The sequence below is a fragment of the Muscardinus avellanarius genome (assembly GCF_963383645.1).
Source record: "Muscardinus avellanarius genome assembly, chromosome: X".
Classification (NCBI taxonomy): domain Eukaryota; kingdom Metazoa; phylum Chordata; class Mammalia; order Rodentia; family Gliridae; genus Muscardinus; species Muscardinus avellanarius.
The window spans coordinates 25282025-25297846 of NC_137792.1; the positions used below are offsets into that span (position 1 = coordinate 25282025).

Below are 15822 nucleotides of genomic sequence, written 5' to 3' on the forward strand. Positions count from 1 at the left end.
AAAAAATTATATATATATAATAGGTATGAGAGTGTAGCCTGGAGGTAGAAAGCCCCTGGGATCCATTCCTAGTATCACACACACACACACACAAATAGAAGTATTATTAAGAAGCTTATAGCTTAATTGAGAAAAGCTTAATTTCCTTAATTGAGGAAATTAAAATATTCCAAGAGTTTAACTTTAACAATGACTTAGGATGTTAGGATAGTTACATAGATCCTTGCTATGCTAGGATTTATTCGAAGGTAATTTAAAAATATTACTTATGTAATTTAAAACATAGACATGTATAACTATATCCCTCCCTAGTCCTGGCCCTGGATTTTTCTTTCCCTTTCTTCTTTTTTTTTTGAGTACTGGGAATGGAGATCAGTGGCTTGCTATCACTGAGTTATACCCCCAGGTTTTCAAGTTTTTACTTTATTTCTTGTGGTACTGGCAACGGAACCCAGGGGCATTTTACCTTCAAGCTACACACGTATCCCTTTATATTTTCATTTTGAAATGGGCTTATTAGGTTATTGAGTATCTCGCTAAGTTGCTAAGGCTAGACTTGAACCTGCAATATTCCTGTCTCATCCTCCTAACTACTGGGATTACAGGCATGCACCACCATGTCTAGCTCTCAGTCTTTCTTATACATTTTATCTTTAGATAGGGTTTCACTTAGTTTCCCAGGCTGGCTTTAAACTTGTGATTCTCCTGCCTCCATCTCTAGAGTCACTGTGCTTATGGGAAAGTGCCATGGAGCCCAGCCTTTTCCTAGACCCATAATTCCCTAGAACTAGAGAGAAAATATGAAGGGTAAAATAAATGGGCTCATTCATTCTGCTTTTATTTATCACATTGAAGAGAGCATTTTAAAACTAGAATATATATTATGTAAGTATAAAGTTTGGATTTCAAAGTGTACTCATAAAAAATCAGATTCTTATCAAGTACCAGCCTGTACTGATGATTCAAAGGATTATAGGGAATCACCAAGCACAGATAAAAAATTCTTCTCTAGAGGAATCTGAAATAATCAGATATGTCTCTCCAAAATATCCATTATTTTCCTTTATGATGTGCTTTGGTTTCATATTAGCAGTTTTTTTTATTTTTCAGTACTGGGGGTGAAACCCAGGGGCATTCTACCTCTGAGCTATACCCCCAGTCCTATTTTTTATTCTTTATTTTGAAACAGGGTCTCACCGAGTTGCAAAGGGCCTCACTAAGTAGCTGAGGCTGTCTGCGAACCGCGATCCTCCAGGTCTCAGCCTCCCGAATGCTGGGATTACAAGCGTGTGCCACCACGCCCGGCTAGCAGATAGGTTTTTTAAAAGTTCATGCAGACACATGGGCATTGAAAGAAAGCCATTTCTGTTTCAGAAGGCTTCCATTTTATATTCTGCTAATTATAAAAATAGGAAAATGCTCAAATGATTATCCTCCACTTTCCAGCCAGCCACGACCCACAAATCCATGGATTTCTGGTCTACTTCCAGTAAACAAATTAGCCGTACCAGGTATATCCTACTGAAATATTTTATAGACAGAGACTTTCAGGTATCATTCTGGAAGTTAAATGCTATCCACAAGATTAACCAGGAGGTTATTGGTATTTTTGTAGGTGGTCTGCTAAGGTCTTTGATTCTTCTTACAGTGCCCAATAAAAGAATTCAATCCTGCTCTTAATACCCATTTCTAGCAGGGCTTGGGGGGTGCAGGCCTGTAATTCCAGTACTTGGGAGGCTAAGACAGGAGGATCTCAGGTTCTAGGATAGACTTAGCAACTCAGTAAGACTCTCAGTGACTTAGGAGACCTTGTTTCAAACTGAAAAATAAAAAAGGGCTCAGAGTCTAAGCTCAAACGTAGAATGACCCTAGGTTCAAACGCTAGTACAAAAAGAAACAGAACAAAACAACAAATCTCAAAAAACAAACAACAAAAAACCCTCCAAAACAATCCAATGACAAAAACCATTTTTTTTTCTCTCTCTCTAAAATATTTACAATGTTTATTTTAATTGTAGCTAGGAAGATATTTTCATGTTGAGCGTTTGCTCTGCCTGCTAGGTTCTTCCTGGTCCGTCTAGAGTTCATTCTGCTCTATTATTTGATTTTCATTGGGGTGACGGAAAGGTTTTTACAGAATTGACACAAATAAGATTGGGAAGGTACTCTAGCTTTATTTTTGATAAAGCATTTTGTGTGTGTGTGTGTGTGTGTGTGTGTGTGTGTGTGTGTGTGTAGTACTGGGGATTGCACCCAGAGGCATTCTACCTTCTAGCTATACCCCCAGCCCTACTTTATTTTTCTTTTGAAACAGGGTCTCACTGCTTGCTGAGGCCGTCCTCAGACCTGTGCTCTTCACGTCTCAGCCTCTCAAGTACTGAGATTACAAGCATGCACCACCATTCCCAGAAAGCACTTATAGATTAGTACAAGGAGATTGCATATTCAGAACTTTTTATGCCCCAAATGGTCTGGTGATTTTGAGTCAAGTACGCTTCTTGCTGGGAGTGGTGGTACACGCTTGTAATCTCAGCATTTGGGAGGCTGAGACGGGAGGATCACGGTGTGCAGACCGCGTCAGTTACTTAGCGAGGCCCTTTTCAACTCAGTGAGATCCTGTTTCAAATTAAGAATAAATGCTAGGCCGGGTGTGGTGGCGAACGCTTGCAATGCCCGCGCTTGGGAGGCTGAGACAGGAGGATCGCGCAGGTTCGAAGCCAGCCTCAGCTACTTAGTGAGGCTCTCAGCAACTTAGTGAGACCCTGTTTCCAAATAAAATATAAAATGGGTCTGGGAGTATAGCCCGGAGGTAGAAAGCCTCTGGGTTCCACCCTCAGTACCACCACCAAAAAAAAAAAAAAAAAAAAAAAAAAAAAGAACAAATGTTGAGGGTGTAGCTCGGTGGTAGAATCTCTTTGGGTTCCATCTCCAGTACTGAGAAAAACAAAAAGAAAGAAAAGAAACACTTCTTTAGCTGGGCATGGTGACATGTGCCTGTAATGCCAGTACTTGAGTGACTGAGACAGAAGGAACTCAGGTTGGAGGGCAGCCTTAGCAATCCAGTGAGACACTCAGCAACTTAGTGAAAGCCTGTTTCCAACTTAAAAAATAAAAAAGGGCTGGGGGTGTAGCTTGGTGGTAGAATTCCCTTGGGATTCAAGTCCTAGTACCAGAAAAAAAGAAATACTTCATTGCCATCATGTAGGAATAATAATAAAAAATATAAACTCAATCTGCAATCAATGAGTTGTATGGTTTACATATAATTCATAGGTGACCTGATGCTCGATGCATGGGGAAGTCATGCCTCATGGCCATAGGCCTCGGCATTTGCCATAGGTCAGCCTGAGGTTTATGGAAGAACAAGACTGTAGTGTTGAAATCGAGCTGGGGAGTCGTGAAGGAGTTAAACACCAGCCAAGTTATCAAAAAAAGCTGCTTTAATCACACCCGGCCCCTTTGGACGATATCTCTGGACTGTGGGGGAAAGAACTGATGAGCCACGTGGTCCACAGAGTTGTGCAAGAGAGTGGAAGTACCCCAATATTTAAATCAGGGTGGGGTTTTGGGGGTGGGGCTAGCAGTGTGAGAATGCCAATTCTCTCATGACATCCAGAGTCTCGTGATACCTAGAGTCTGTCTTGTGATGTTTGGAGTCTCGTGACACCTGAGTCTCGTGATATCTCCACTTCTGGCTTTTGGGGTTCCTCCTCCTGTCCCCACTGCGAGGTCCCATGGGGGAAGGGAGGGACCCGACCTATCAAAGACTTTTTTTTGTTCTGGAAAGAGGTGATGGTGTCATATTCAAGGACACACTCAAGCATTGCAAAGGCTCTTGTAGAGCTGTTCAAGCCCACTTGAGTTGACCATGTCCTACCTTTCCAAGCTTACAGCTGATGGTACAAGGGAAAGTTCATTGTGGGGCATCTACTATTTGATGACTTGCCTTGGTCATGCTTTCATTTTAGGAAAGCCCTGAGGAGGGTGGGGAAAGGGACTCAGCAATCCTTTGCTTCTTTAGCCTACGTGGGAGTACAAAGGTCATGCAGCAAGGCTGATCAGGTTTTTGCTTCATTTTGCTTTTTTTTTTCTTTATTACCAAAAGCCACAAAGAATAACTTTGCAGGAGACCTTGATGGCGTAGACAAGCCAAGGAACAATACCTGCAATACAAGGATGGGCTAACGGGGTCACGATGGTGATGCCCAAGATGGCAGCCTCACAGTGGTGGACTGGCTGCACCTGCTTATCCGCAGGGCCAGATTTCAATCAACAGTACTACAGAGTTGACATAGCAACGGGTGACAAGATGGTAATCTTAACTCCCAATTCTGTACCATTTTATTAGAGTGTCTTGGGTAAGACAATAACCTCCGTACATTTCCATGGTTCCCTCTTTATTGAATAATAACTACAGTTATTAAGATGAACTGGTTTCAGCATGTTTTGGCATATGGATGCAACATATAGTCTGTCATTTAGCACGTACTAGGTGCCTATTTAACTCTGCTATTTTGGTCTGGGAGATTATATGGTCTGTAAATCAGAAAAAACATGCTTTTACAAAAAGCCCCAGACCAAGAGAAAGTGAGCAAACCAAAAGGAAACAAAAAACAGAGGGGAAAAATAATCCTCTAGAACAACAAAGAAGCAAGTTAAAAATTACATTTTGCAACAACTGTCTGATATGCAATGGCTTTGGAGACCAAGATGGATGTGGATAAGTCAAGAAAGAAAAACATAAAAGCAATTGAAAGTTTCAGGAAGAGCACAGCGGCGTCTCAGTTTCGTTCACCCTGGAGTTAACAATATCACACAAGAGGTGATCATTTCCGGAACGCTGACGGTGGGCTAAGCCTTAGCTAGGACCTGTTTTTAGGAGCTTTCCAGACTGCTGAGAAAGGCAGAGGCTTTTTTTTTTTTACATCTTGCACGAGGATTTTAAAGTTTTGCAGTGTGACAGCAATGATTTATACAAAGCACTTGCAGTTTATTTTATTTTAATTTATTTTTAGTCTTTTTTTGTGTGTGGTGGTACTGGGGGTAGACCAGGGGCTTTCTACCTCCGGGCTATACTCCCAGACTTATTTTATATTTTATTTGGAAACAAGATTTCACTAAGTTGCTGAGAGCCTCACTCAGTAGCTGAGGCTGGCTTCGAACCTGTGCGATCCTCCTGTCTGAGCCTCCCAAGCGTGGGGATTACAAGCGTGCGCCACCACGCCCGGCTTATTTTTATTTTTGATACTGGAGATCGAACACAAGGGCATTCTACCTCTGAGCTACCCACCCAGCCCTTTTAATTTTGTTCTTTTTTTACTTTGAAGGAGGGTCTCACTAAGTTGTCAAGAGCCTCACTGAGTTACTATGTGCTTTCCTCAAACCTGTGATCCTTCTGACTCAGCCTCCCAAATATTGGGCTTATAAGGTATGCATCACTGCACCCGGCCAGTTTATTTTTTAAAGAAGAAATACATACATACACACTATATATGTGTGTGTGCACACATACATTATAACATACTATACCTACATATATACATTCATGAGAGAAAGGGAGAGCAAGCGTGTGTGTTAACATGTTAACATTCTCTCCCCCAAAAGTATTTAAATCCCTCTTTTTTATCCCTGACTCACCCATTCAATCTCCTGGAATGATGAAGGGGAAGAGTGAATAGGATTTGAAGTTTTCCTGCTGAGAAAGGGACATTTTCTGCAACCAGGTCAGTGTTCAAAAGGACTAATGCTCGAAGGAAATTATCAAAAGGGGAAAGGCAGTTCAGGGTTATTAAGTTATTTTAAAATGTTGTCCAGCTGCTGTTGACCTTTGTGCAGGGAACAGGATGCTGCTTCCCAGGGGGACAGGATAAGAAGCAATTAGAGAAGCCTAGGAGAAGCTCAGGAATGTTTGGGAATTCACACATATCTCGGATTGTATGGGAACTCTTAAGAATAAAAATAAACCAATTTGATCAGGGACATATTTGGGTCCTAGGAAATATTCCAAACATGTAGCTCATACCGGATACATTCTGCATTTTCCGAAAATCCCAACACTAAGTGTCTAATAGAGGTCAATTAGACTTGGTTTTAGAGCAGACAAAAAGAGGCAATTAACGGTTCTTGAGTGGTATTCCTCCTGTGCCATAAAGTAAAATGGGCATTACGTTAAGGAAATTGTTCAGAAAGCAGAGTCAAATATAATAAAGCTGGGTTCTAAATGCAGGGGCATTTGATGCTACCACTAGTGGGCTTCTTTTTGGTACCACATAATTATGTAAGAAATGACATGTTTAAGTCAGGAAAAGAAAATGGAATAGCTGAAATAATTTAATTTCTTTTGAAGAAACAGAATTAAATGTATCCTAGGCTCACTCACGTTCCTAAAAGTGCCATGCATGAGATAGGCCGTGCTGTGCCATGTATATTATAGAACCTGTGATTTTCCTGTCTCAGCTTCCCAAGGACTGATATTACAAATGTGCACCACCACTCATGGCTTTTGTTCTGTTTTTATGAGGTACTGGGGATTGAACCTAGAACTTTATGCATCCTAGGCAAGTGCTTTGCCAGTGAGCTACACTGCTAATCCTAGGATGCAGATTTTTTATTAACCTATAAGACACAGAAGATACCAATATCTATATCTCCCAACAAGATATGCGAAAGAGGCCAGAATCGATACTCTGTATAACACTGTGGCATCTCATTCATTCTCTTTCAGTTCATTTCTTAACCTGAGTTGTTTTCATGATTATACCATCCATTAAGCATTACTGACTGTTCCTTCATTGTGGGTCCAGAGCTTAATGAGACTCAGCCAATGTGACCTTTGGAACCATCAAACTGTGGAGGAGAAAGCATAGCAGAGAAGGTTGACCTCTGGGTTATCTTTGTGTACTAAGGCCTTTTGAAAAGTCAGAGCACCAGGCTTTTGGCAGTAATTTCAAAAATTTAATTACCCAGAGATATTCACCAGTGTCCTCAAAGACTGACAGCTCAAATTATACAGCTGATTCTCTGTTACATCTACTTTATTTCATCAATGGTGCTAAATGGTTAAGTAAAAGGTTTTGGATTATTTGTCCTTTCTATCCTGATAAGATTGATGGCGCAATAAGAATCCTCAAGGGCGATATGAAGATTCATTTTCACTCCTCTGGAAAACTGTCACAATTTCTCTTTTAAAGTCAACATTCATAAAATCAAAGAATGTCAGGACTGAAAATGACCTGTGATATCATGTGGTTCAGCCTCCTTCAGTGACAGAAGGATAAACTGAGGCCCAGAGAAGATAAGTGATTCCTAACTGGTCAAATAGCTACTTAATAGAGAAGCTGAAATTAGATTTCAGGACTTCTGATGGCTGGTCTATTTAAAATGTCCACTATTTAATATCATTTTTGTCAGCTGCTAAAAGGTATATTTTGAAGGAGAATACATATGAAAAGCCTCCTACAAGAAATGGCACAAAATTATACATTGCATGATGTGTTCATATTCTATGAAAAGCTATGCCCAAACTCAACCAGTTTTCAAAGGAAATGTCAGAACACTGGTATAGTTCTTAGAATAGCTGGATATGAGTGAGAGACACAGACAATGTCTTCCAGATCAGATACCATAACCCAGTGTTCTTTCAAATAAGAGCCCATGTCATTTTCAAAAGATACAAGTCAGCCAATGGAGATATTTAGCATGTTGATTACTGTTAGAGCTAAGACATAGTTAACCTCTGTATATAAGTCCAGGTACTGCAACAGCAATCAAAAATTCAAAGAACAAACAAACTAACCCAAACTTGAATGAGAGCAAAGCCTGGCACAAATAGAAGGTGGAACAAGAATGAGAATAAGATATGCTTTAAATATGGGAGGTAAGCTGGGCGTGGTGGCGCACGCTTGTAATCCCTAAGCTTGGGAGGCTGAGACAGGAGGATGGCACAGGTTCGAAGCCAGCCTCAGCTACTTAGTGAGGCTCTCAGCAACTTAGTGAGATCCTGTTTACAAACAAAATATAAAAGAGGTCTGGGAGTATAGCCTGGAGGTAAAAGAGCCACTGGGTTCCACCCCCAGTACCAATATACATATACATATACATATACATATACATACATATATGTATATGTGGGAGGTATTTGAAATCTGCAAAACTGCCTAGAAAGTAGTCATAGAGGCAATAAGGTAAAAGGATGGTGGTGCCAAGACTCAGATGCTCCTGGAATTAGGGAACATGAGTTCTAAAAAATCAGAGTAAGAGTGAGTTCAAAGCAGAATATAGACCAAGGAGATGCAGGGAACAGCAATAGCAAAAGGTAAGTCTAAGGATATGGCCACAATTCCACGCAATCAAAGACTTATGGTACTAGAGCTATGGAAATGGTAGTCCATAAGAAGACAGGAGAGTCAGAACCCAAACTAGCAATTTCATCAGACACATCCACAGTCTAAGACATGCTGACCCCTGTAGGTGTTGACTTCAGCCAGGGAGGGTGGTTTCTATTGCATTTTGTTAAACAGAAACCACCAGAAATTTATGAACAATACAGATAAAATAAATGACTATAGAAACCTGCCTGGGGTAAAGAGTAGAGAGAAGGGTACATCAAGGTCATACATATCAAGGGACATATAACAGGACATATAACATCTGAAAAAACTAGCAGGAAGAGACAGACACTCCTGTGGATATGACCTGCTTTATGAGCATTGCACATTAAAAAAAAAAGCTGAACATTTAGTTTCCCTAGGACCCCATTTTTCACTCTTCTGTGAAGTGCTTCAGAGATATTTAGAGGAACCTGATGCAATGCATTATTGCTGATTGAGTCAGCAGGTTTACTACTGAGTTTCATTAGTAAATTCCGCCCAATATTTAGCAACCACAGCGTCTTTGAAGGAGGGAAAGGACCAGCTTGTCTAAAAATCAAATCCTTCCTAAGGGACAGCTGGCAGAAATATGAGGTCAAACGATTCATCTGTATTACTGAAAAGTAGCAGAAAATGAACGTTCAAGCTAGAACTAATATATGTAGAACAGGTTTTGACCCCAATTGGTTTCTCCATTTCTGCACCAATGGGGGGCAGTGAATAGCACTTACTTTCTTCCTGAGTTGAGTGGAAGCTTAGAGAGAATGTTAACAAATTTAATAACCAATATTTGGACTGTTCTAGTCACGACATCCCAAGGAAGATATTACAGGGCTGGAAAGGATCCAGGGAGAAGCAAGTAAGATGATCAAGGAGAAAGCTTATCTTTCACTCAAGGACAGACTAAAAAGGATTAGAATTTCTCAGACCAGGAAGATGAAAATGAAAAGTGTTAGTGGGGAGAGGTGAGGTTAAAGTCAACTCACTAAATAGAAACGTAGCCATCCACTTCTAAAGCACTTAACTGGGGTTGTTCCTTGTGGTTAAAGGATGCATATTCAAGAGAAATTAAAACATGCTTTTATTTACATAGTAGTCTGTATATTCGTGGAACTTAATTCTAAGACAAGGTCAAGGTAACAAATGGCAAAAGTTGAAGACATCATTGGATAAAATCACTGCCAATTGATTTACAATGCATCATTAAGAAATGGTCATGATAGCCAGGCATGGTGGTGCACACTTACAATCCCAGTACTTGGAAAGTTGAGACAGGAGGATCACAGGTTCGAAGCCAGCTTCAGCAACTATTGAAACCCTGTTTCCAAATAAATAATAAAATGGGTCTGGAAGTAGATCCCAGAGGGAGAGAGAGAGAAAGAGAGAGAGAGAGAGAGAGAGAGAGAGAGAGAGAGAGAGAGAGAGAAATGGTCATGAACCAGTGGCAGTGACACCTGCCTGTAATCCTAACTACTTGGGGGCCTAGGCAGGAAGATGGCAAGTTTGAGGCCAACCTCAACAAGTTAGCGGGGCTTTGTCTCAAAATAGAATAAAAAGAGCTGGAGTATAGCTCAGGGGTAGAGTGCCCATAGGTTCAATGTACAACACTGAAAATTAAAGTGGTCATGATGCACAGTAAGTTTTTAAATAAAAATTACTAAGTTAACTGCCAAAGCAACCTCTGGGGCCCAGAGTTCTGGGCTGGTTGCCCTGTTGGTCTGACCCAATGTGATATTTCTTATGCTCTAATCATGACATCTATGTTGGAACATCTTACACACAAGTTTGGGATTCCTAAATTCTTTTGACAGTCCAGAACACAGAAGAATAATTTTCTAACTCGTTAAGAAAGCAAGAGAGACCTGGCTCTTGGCTCTGTTTGGTTTACCCATATGGGAGTACACAACATGAAAAGGTGAAAGAAATCCTAACAGAATGCAGCAGCTGGTTAAAGGCTATTATATTGAAATTTTCATGAGTTTGACAGTAGGCCAAAAAATGACAAAATGGCAGAGAGTAGAAAAGGCAGTTGTAACAGGTTGAACATTGTTGGTGATTATTTTTTCAGTGGCAATGAAAGCTGTAATCAAATAACCGGAAAGATATGCTGGCAGGAATGAGAGGGCCCCAAGGGAGAGGGAATATGAAAATTGTAACAGTGATGTATGCTATGGACTAATAAACTAGACAAACATGGAGTTGGAAGTATCAAAACCAAGGTTCATAGCATCATATGAAAAGCTGGTGTCAGGATGCAGGCACAAACACAGCCTGATTTGCCATCTAGAGCAAAAGATGTTGTTAATGACTTCAAACCTCAAGGATGAATGGTCAAGTCGACAACCAGCTAGAATGCATGCTATTGGTATGCAAACCTCTTGTTATTTAGATGATCCGGGTTAGCCTAGCACTGGAAAGGAAATGTTACAAAGCATGAAAGAAATAGCCACAGCTGTTTTTTGCAGCTGAGGATCTTGTGGTGAAAAACTCTTGACTGAAAGACAAGACAAACAAGATGAGAGAGGGAAAATGGGGACTAGTTAAAACAATGTCATGTAAATTATTTTTACTGTTGTTTTTAACCAATGAGGCTTCTGGGATTATGCAAAGTCCACTGAATCTTGCACATCGAAATAATGTGCTCTAAGCAGAATGTTTCAGACAATGGTGATAGGTAATAATAAAACACCAATGATATGAATAATCTACTTATTAACAATGTATGTTTTATGAATATGTGATATCCCTATATTAAAGTATGCCATTTAAAATTATATTTGAGAAATATAATTCTTAGTTTCAAATAGATTATAAATGTAGGGAGAATTGTTTTCCATATAGTATCAGATATACCTTTAAAAATTTGTGCAGTATCAGCCTGGTATGGTAGTGCATGCTTGTAATCCCAGTATTTGGGAGGCTGAGACAGGAGGATCTGTGTTCTTGGCCAGCTTTAGCTAATTAGTGAGGCCCACCACAACTTAGTGGAACCCTGTTTCAAAATAAAGAATAAAAAATCGAGCTGGGGGTGTAGCTTAGAGGTAGAATGCCCCTGGGTTCAATCCCCAGCACCACACACAAAAACAATTGTGCAATGTAAAGGGACTGACTGATCGTTTCAGAGGTTTTATTGGTCTCCATTTTTACCTTTCTACTAATTTTCCTGTTTATTGTTTTACGTCTCTTACTATTGAGGCAGGAAGAATAATACTCCTAAATTAGACAGCAAGATTTGAGCTCCTAAAAGAGGAACCTGGAGAAATCAAAGCTAACTAGTAGAAAAAAATCTCTATGGCATTTTTTTTTATAAAAAAGAATTTATGCTAGCAATTCAAATAATGAAATTTACAACAGAGATAAAATTATTGAACAAAGGCTGAGAACTTAGGTTTTTGAGTTTGGACAAAGCCATTGAATGAGTCAACTCATTGAATCTGAGAGCTAAAACAGACCTTAGATATCATATAGTCAAAGTCCTTATTTTATAAGTGAAAAAACAAAGTTTACATAACAACTTGCCCAAGACCACATAATAAATTTTGTTAGAGCCAAGATGAGAATTAGAATTTTTAAAAATTAATAGTTTGATGCCTTTATCAATACCACCACCACGATCCTCACACACATGAAAGAGCTTTGGACAAATAGACCATGTACCTGATCTCTAATTCTACTGAGGAGCAGCAAGAGACTAATTTACTGGAAAGGGGGTATGGGATTATATCTTTTTTTGGAACTTGCCTCTCTCTATTTTGTGGTACTGAGTATTGAACCCAGGGATGTTCTACCTCCAAGCCATACCCTAACACTTTTGATTTTATATTTTGAAACAGGATCTTACTATGTTGTTGAGATGCTCAATAAATTGCTGCGGCTGTGGTTCTCCTGTCTCAGCCTTCTAAGAACTGGGATTATAGGCATGAGCCCCTGTGCCCGGCTTCCACTGTGCATATTTTATTTAACCTCTTCCACAGTAATTTTATATACCAGTGTTTTCATCATCACAAATTTTCATTTCTGACTAAAATGTCTGGCACCTGATACTTCTTTAATCCATAAAGCTCTCACTTTTACCCAATCCGTGTGCGTGTGTGTGTGTGTGTAGATTGAACCTAGGGCCTTATATAAGTTGGGCAAAGTTTCTACCACTGAGCTACATCCTCACCCCTTTTATAATTTTATTTTGAGACATGATACGGCTAGGTTGCTCAGGCTGGCCTAGAACCAGCTATTCTTTTGCCTCAGCCTCCTGAGTAGCTGAGATTACAGCCTGCACCACCACATCCAGCTATCCAATTTTTTATGAGCAGAAATAAAGGCTCTTTTGTGAATGAGGTCTTAGAACCACTTGAGAATCAAAGATACCTTTAAGCCCTTACTCTTCAAATAATGAGGCAGCCTGGGAAGCATAGTAAGAGTCTCTTTTAAAATAAAAGTAAAAAGAAGGTCTGGGAGCTCTGGGTATGTAGCACACACCTGTAATCCCAGTACTTGGGAGGCAGAGATAAGAGGATTCGGGTTTGAAGCTAGCCTCTGCAATTAAGCGAGGCTCTCAGCAACTTAGCAAGACCCTGTTTCCAAATAAAATTGGTCTGGGAAGTGTAGTTTGGAGGTAGAATGCCCCTAGGTTCAATCGTTAGCAACACACACACACACACACACACACACACACACACACACATGAGGATTCAGCTCTGTTGTAGAGCACTTATCTAGCATTCACAAGGCCCTGGGTCCAATCCATAGCACCATTTAAAGTTTATTATATATGTTATATATATAATTATATAGATACACTGTGTATAATTATATATACATACATTACAGTGGAAATAATGTAGTATACCTCTAAATCAATATATTATTTAATAAAATGTTATTTAGATATATGTTAAATATGCAATTTAGAATTATGAAGTGAATAAAATATACCCAAAATGATAAAATGAAATAATAGGAAACTTATAAAATCAGGACCAAAGTGTATTAAGGGGGAATGTTTAAAGTTAAGATATGCTTCATCTGGAAAAATATAATAAGACAAAGGGTAAACCATTTCCTAAAGGATATATGTCTCCTCAAAGAGCCAAAAGAGTGCCTTCACCCCATTCTTCTGAGTTAACCAAATAGAAGCATGAAATCAAATTTCTTGGAAACTATAGTAATGAAGATCTAGGACTGCTGTTATTGCTTTAGAACTGAATTGTGAAGAATTGATGGGCAGCAGAAGAAAAAAAAAACACACTCCATAAAAGATGGCAGGCTGAAAAAAATGGGAGCACATTCAATATGTGCAGCCGGACTCATGGCAGCCACAAGTTCAAAGACTTCAGTTGGTATTGAAGACTGTTCCGCGAGCCCAATTAATTCTAATTGTTGTTGGGGTAGCCAATGCAGGCTTAAGATTAAGTTCGGCTCTATTGCATGATTGATGAGAGACTGTTAAGGTATCATAATAACTCAATCTCTTTTCTCCGCTCTCTTCCATGTCAACCCAATGCATCACAATTTGTTTCACACAACATCCTTCCTTTGATTGTTTTGCTTTGAATGGCACAAGTGGTCCCAGAAAACAGTACTGCTATGATGTGATTATTAGGTAACAAACACTGAGTGCTACATATCAAGAATGAACAACTCAGCTCTACACATCCCAGACTGCTGCTGTCTGCCTTTGGGATACATGAAGTATTCATTCATCTAAAGCCGATTGTGCACACAATTACCACAGAAACCTATCTGTCTGATAAAAATGAAGAAAACCCAAACTATTTTTTTGTGTGTGTGGTACTGGGGATGGAACCCAGGGATGCTCACTACAAAATTACATCCTCAGCCCTCTTTATGTTTCATTTTGAGACAGGGTCTGGCTAAATATGCCTGGATGGCCCAGAACATCCATGGTCCTCCTGCCTCAGGCTCCAGAGTAGCTAGGATTACAGGTAAGTGCCACCATATCTGGCAAATAATGTTTTTTTTTTCCTATGAAATATTGATTCCCATCATCAATAATAAAATCTGAAGATTTTTTCATTGTGAAAACATATGCTCCCATACCCCTGAAACATGTCATACTGGTACTATGTGTTGCATTAAATGGATTTTTCTTTAAAGTGGTTTCCTATTACAACGGCAAATTTACGATGCTAATTTTAGCATCGGTTTACTCTTCATGCTTCCTTAGGGAAGACAGAAGTAGGTATAGGCAAGGCTACTGTTGTACTTTAAGAATAAAGTCATTTGTGAACACACAAATTAGCCACGATAAATGTTCCTTTAGGAATGCGATTCTTTCCACTTACTTGATATAGTAGGGCACTTTGTTTGGTGAGATGGCTCTCTCCCAGGGACCCTGGACAGAAGCTGAAGAAAGAAAGGAAAAAAAAAAGTCAAATTAAAAAAAAAATAGGAAAGACAATATTAATCTACAGAATTATAATTTACACTGATATTGGTCTGTTTGCTCAGTTGCCCATGAAGACAGAATAGATTAACCTGCTGTTCTGAAATTTCTGTCTTAATCTAAGTGAAACTGAACGCATTCAGGCACAAAGATAAATGCAAGGGAGGGGGGATTCCACTGCTAAACCTATAGAGCAGATAAGAAACTGAGTAGATGGAAGGCTGTTCTCTTCTGTGTCTCCACTGGGTGCTTTTCTTATAACACCTCCTGTCATTGCTTCTCATATCTTTTACTATTTGATTGACTGGGTTTTTATTTAGTTTAGCAGTTGAAACACCCTTTTGTGATATATGTACATTTTATGTTATTGAAGCTAAAATACCATGCTCATCACTCTAGTATACTTTTTTTTCGTTTCATTTGGTTTAAAGAGAATCCAAGTTCATGCATGAATTACATGTTTAATTGATACCTCAAAATGTCAACTGAGCCAGGTGTGGCAGTGCATGCTTGTAATCCCTGTACTTGGGAGGCTGAGATAGGAGGATCGCAATTTGAGGACCTGCTCACTATTTCACTACAGTAAGTAGTGAAACTCTATTAATCTAATAAGACCTTGTTTCAAAGTAAAAATAAAATATGGCTGGGGTTATAGCTCAGACTTCAAATACCCCTGGATTTAATCCCTAGAACCTTACACATTAAAAAAAAGTCAGTTAACTGACATAATCTTATTAGAAAAGATAACCAAAAGTGATAGATTGGCACCTGTTATGTAAAAGAAATAAAACTTCTTACTTTATGTGACATATATACATATATGTGTATGTGTGTATGTGTATGGTGCACATACTTGGAATTTATTTATTTATTTATTTATTTATTTATTTATTGCGGGTCTGGGGATGGAACACAGGGACATTTGACCTCTGAGCTACACCCCCTGCTCTATTTTTTATTCTTTATTTTTTATTTTTTTGGTGGTACTGGGGTTCAGTCCCGGCTACAGTCCCAGACCTATTTTTTATACGTTTTATTTGGAAACACGGT

At 39.3% G+C, this 15822-nt stretch overlaps 1 protein-coding gene across 4 annotated transcripts in view; it reads right to left on the minus strand.

Moving 5' to 3' along the window:
• The window catches only part of DMD (dystrophin), a gene marked incomplete at both ends in the record, with an annotated part of 2101015 nt that overhangs the window by 216677 nt on the left and 1868516 nt on the right, over window positions 1–15822 (minus strand). For all 4 annotated transcript variants that reach the window (XM_080719244.1, XM_080719243.1, XM_080719246.1 and 1 more), the window contains one exon: window positions 14672–14732. In XM_080719244.1, coding sequence (XP_080575370.1) covers window positions 14672–14732 — 61 coding nt within the window. The remainder of the gene's footprint in view (window positions 1–14671; window positions 14733–15822) is intronic.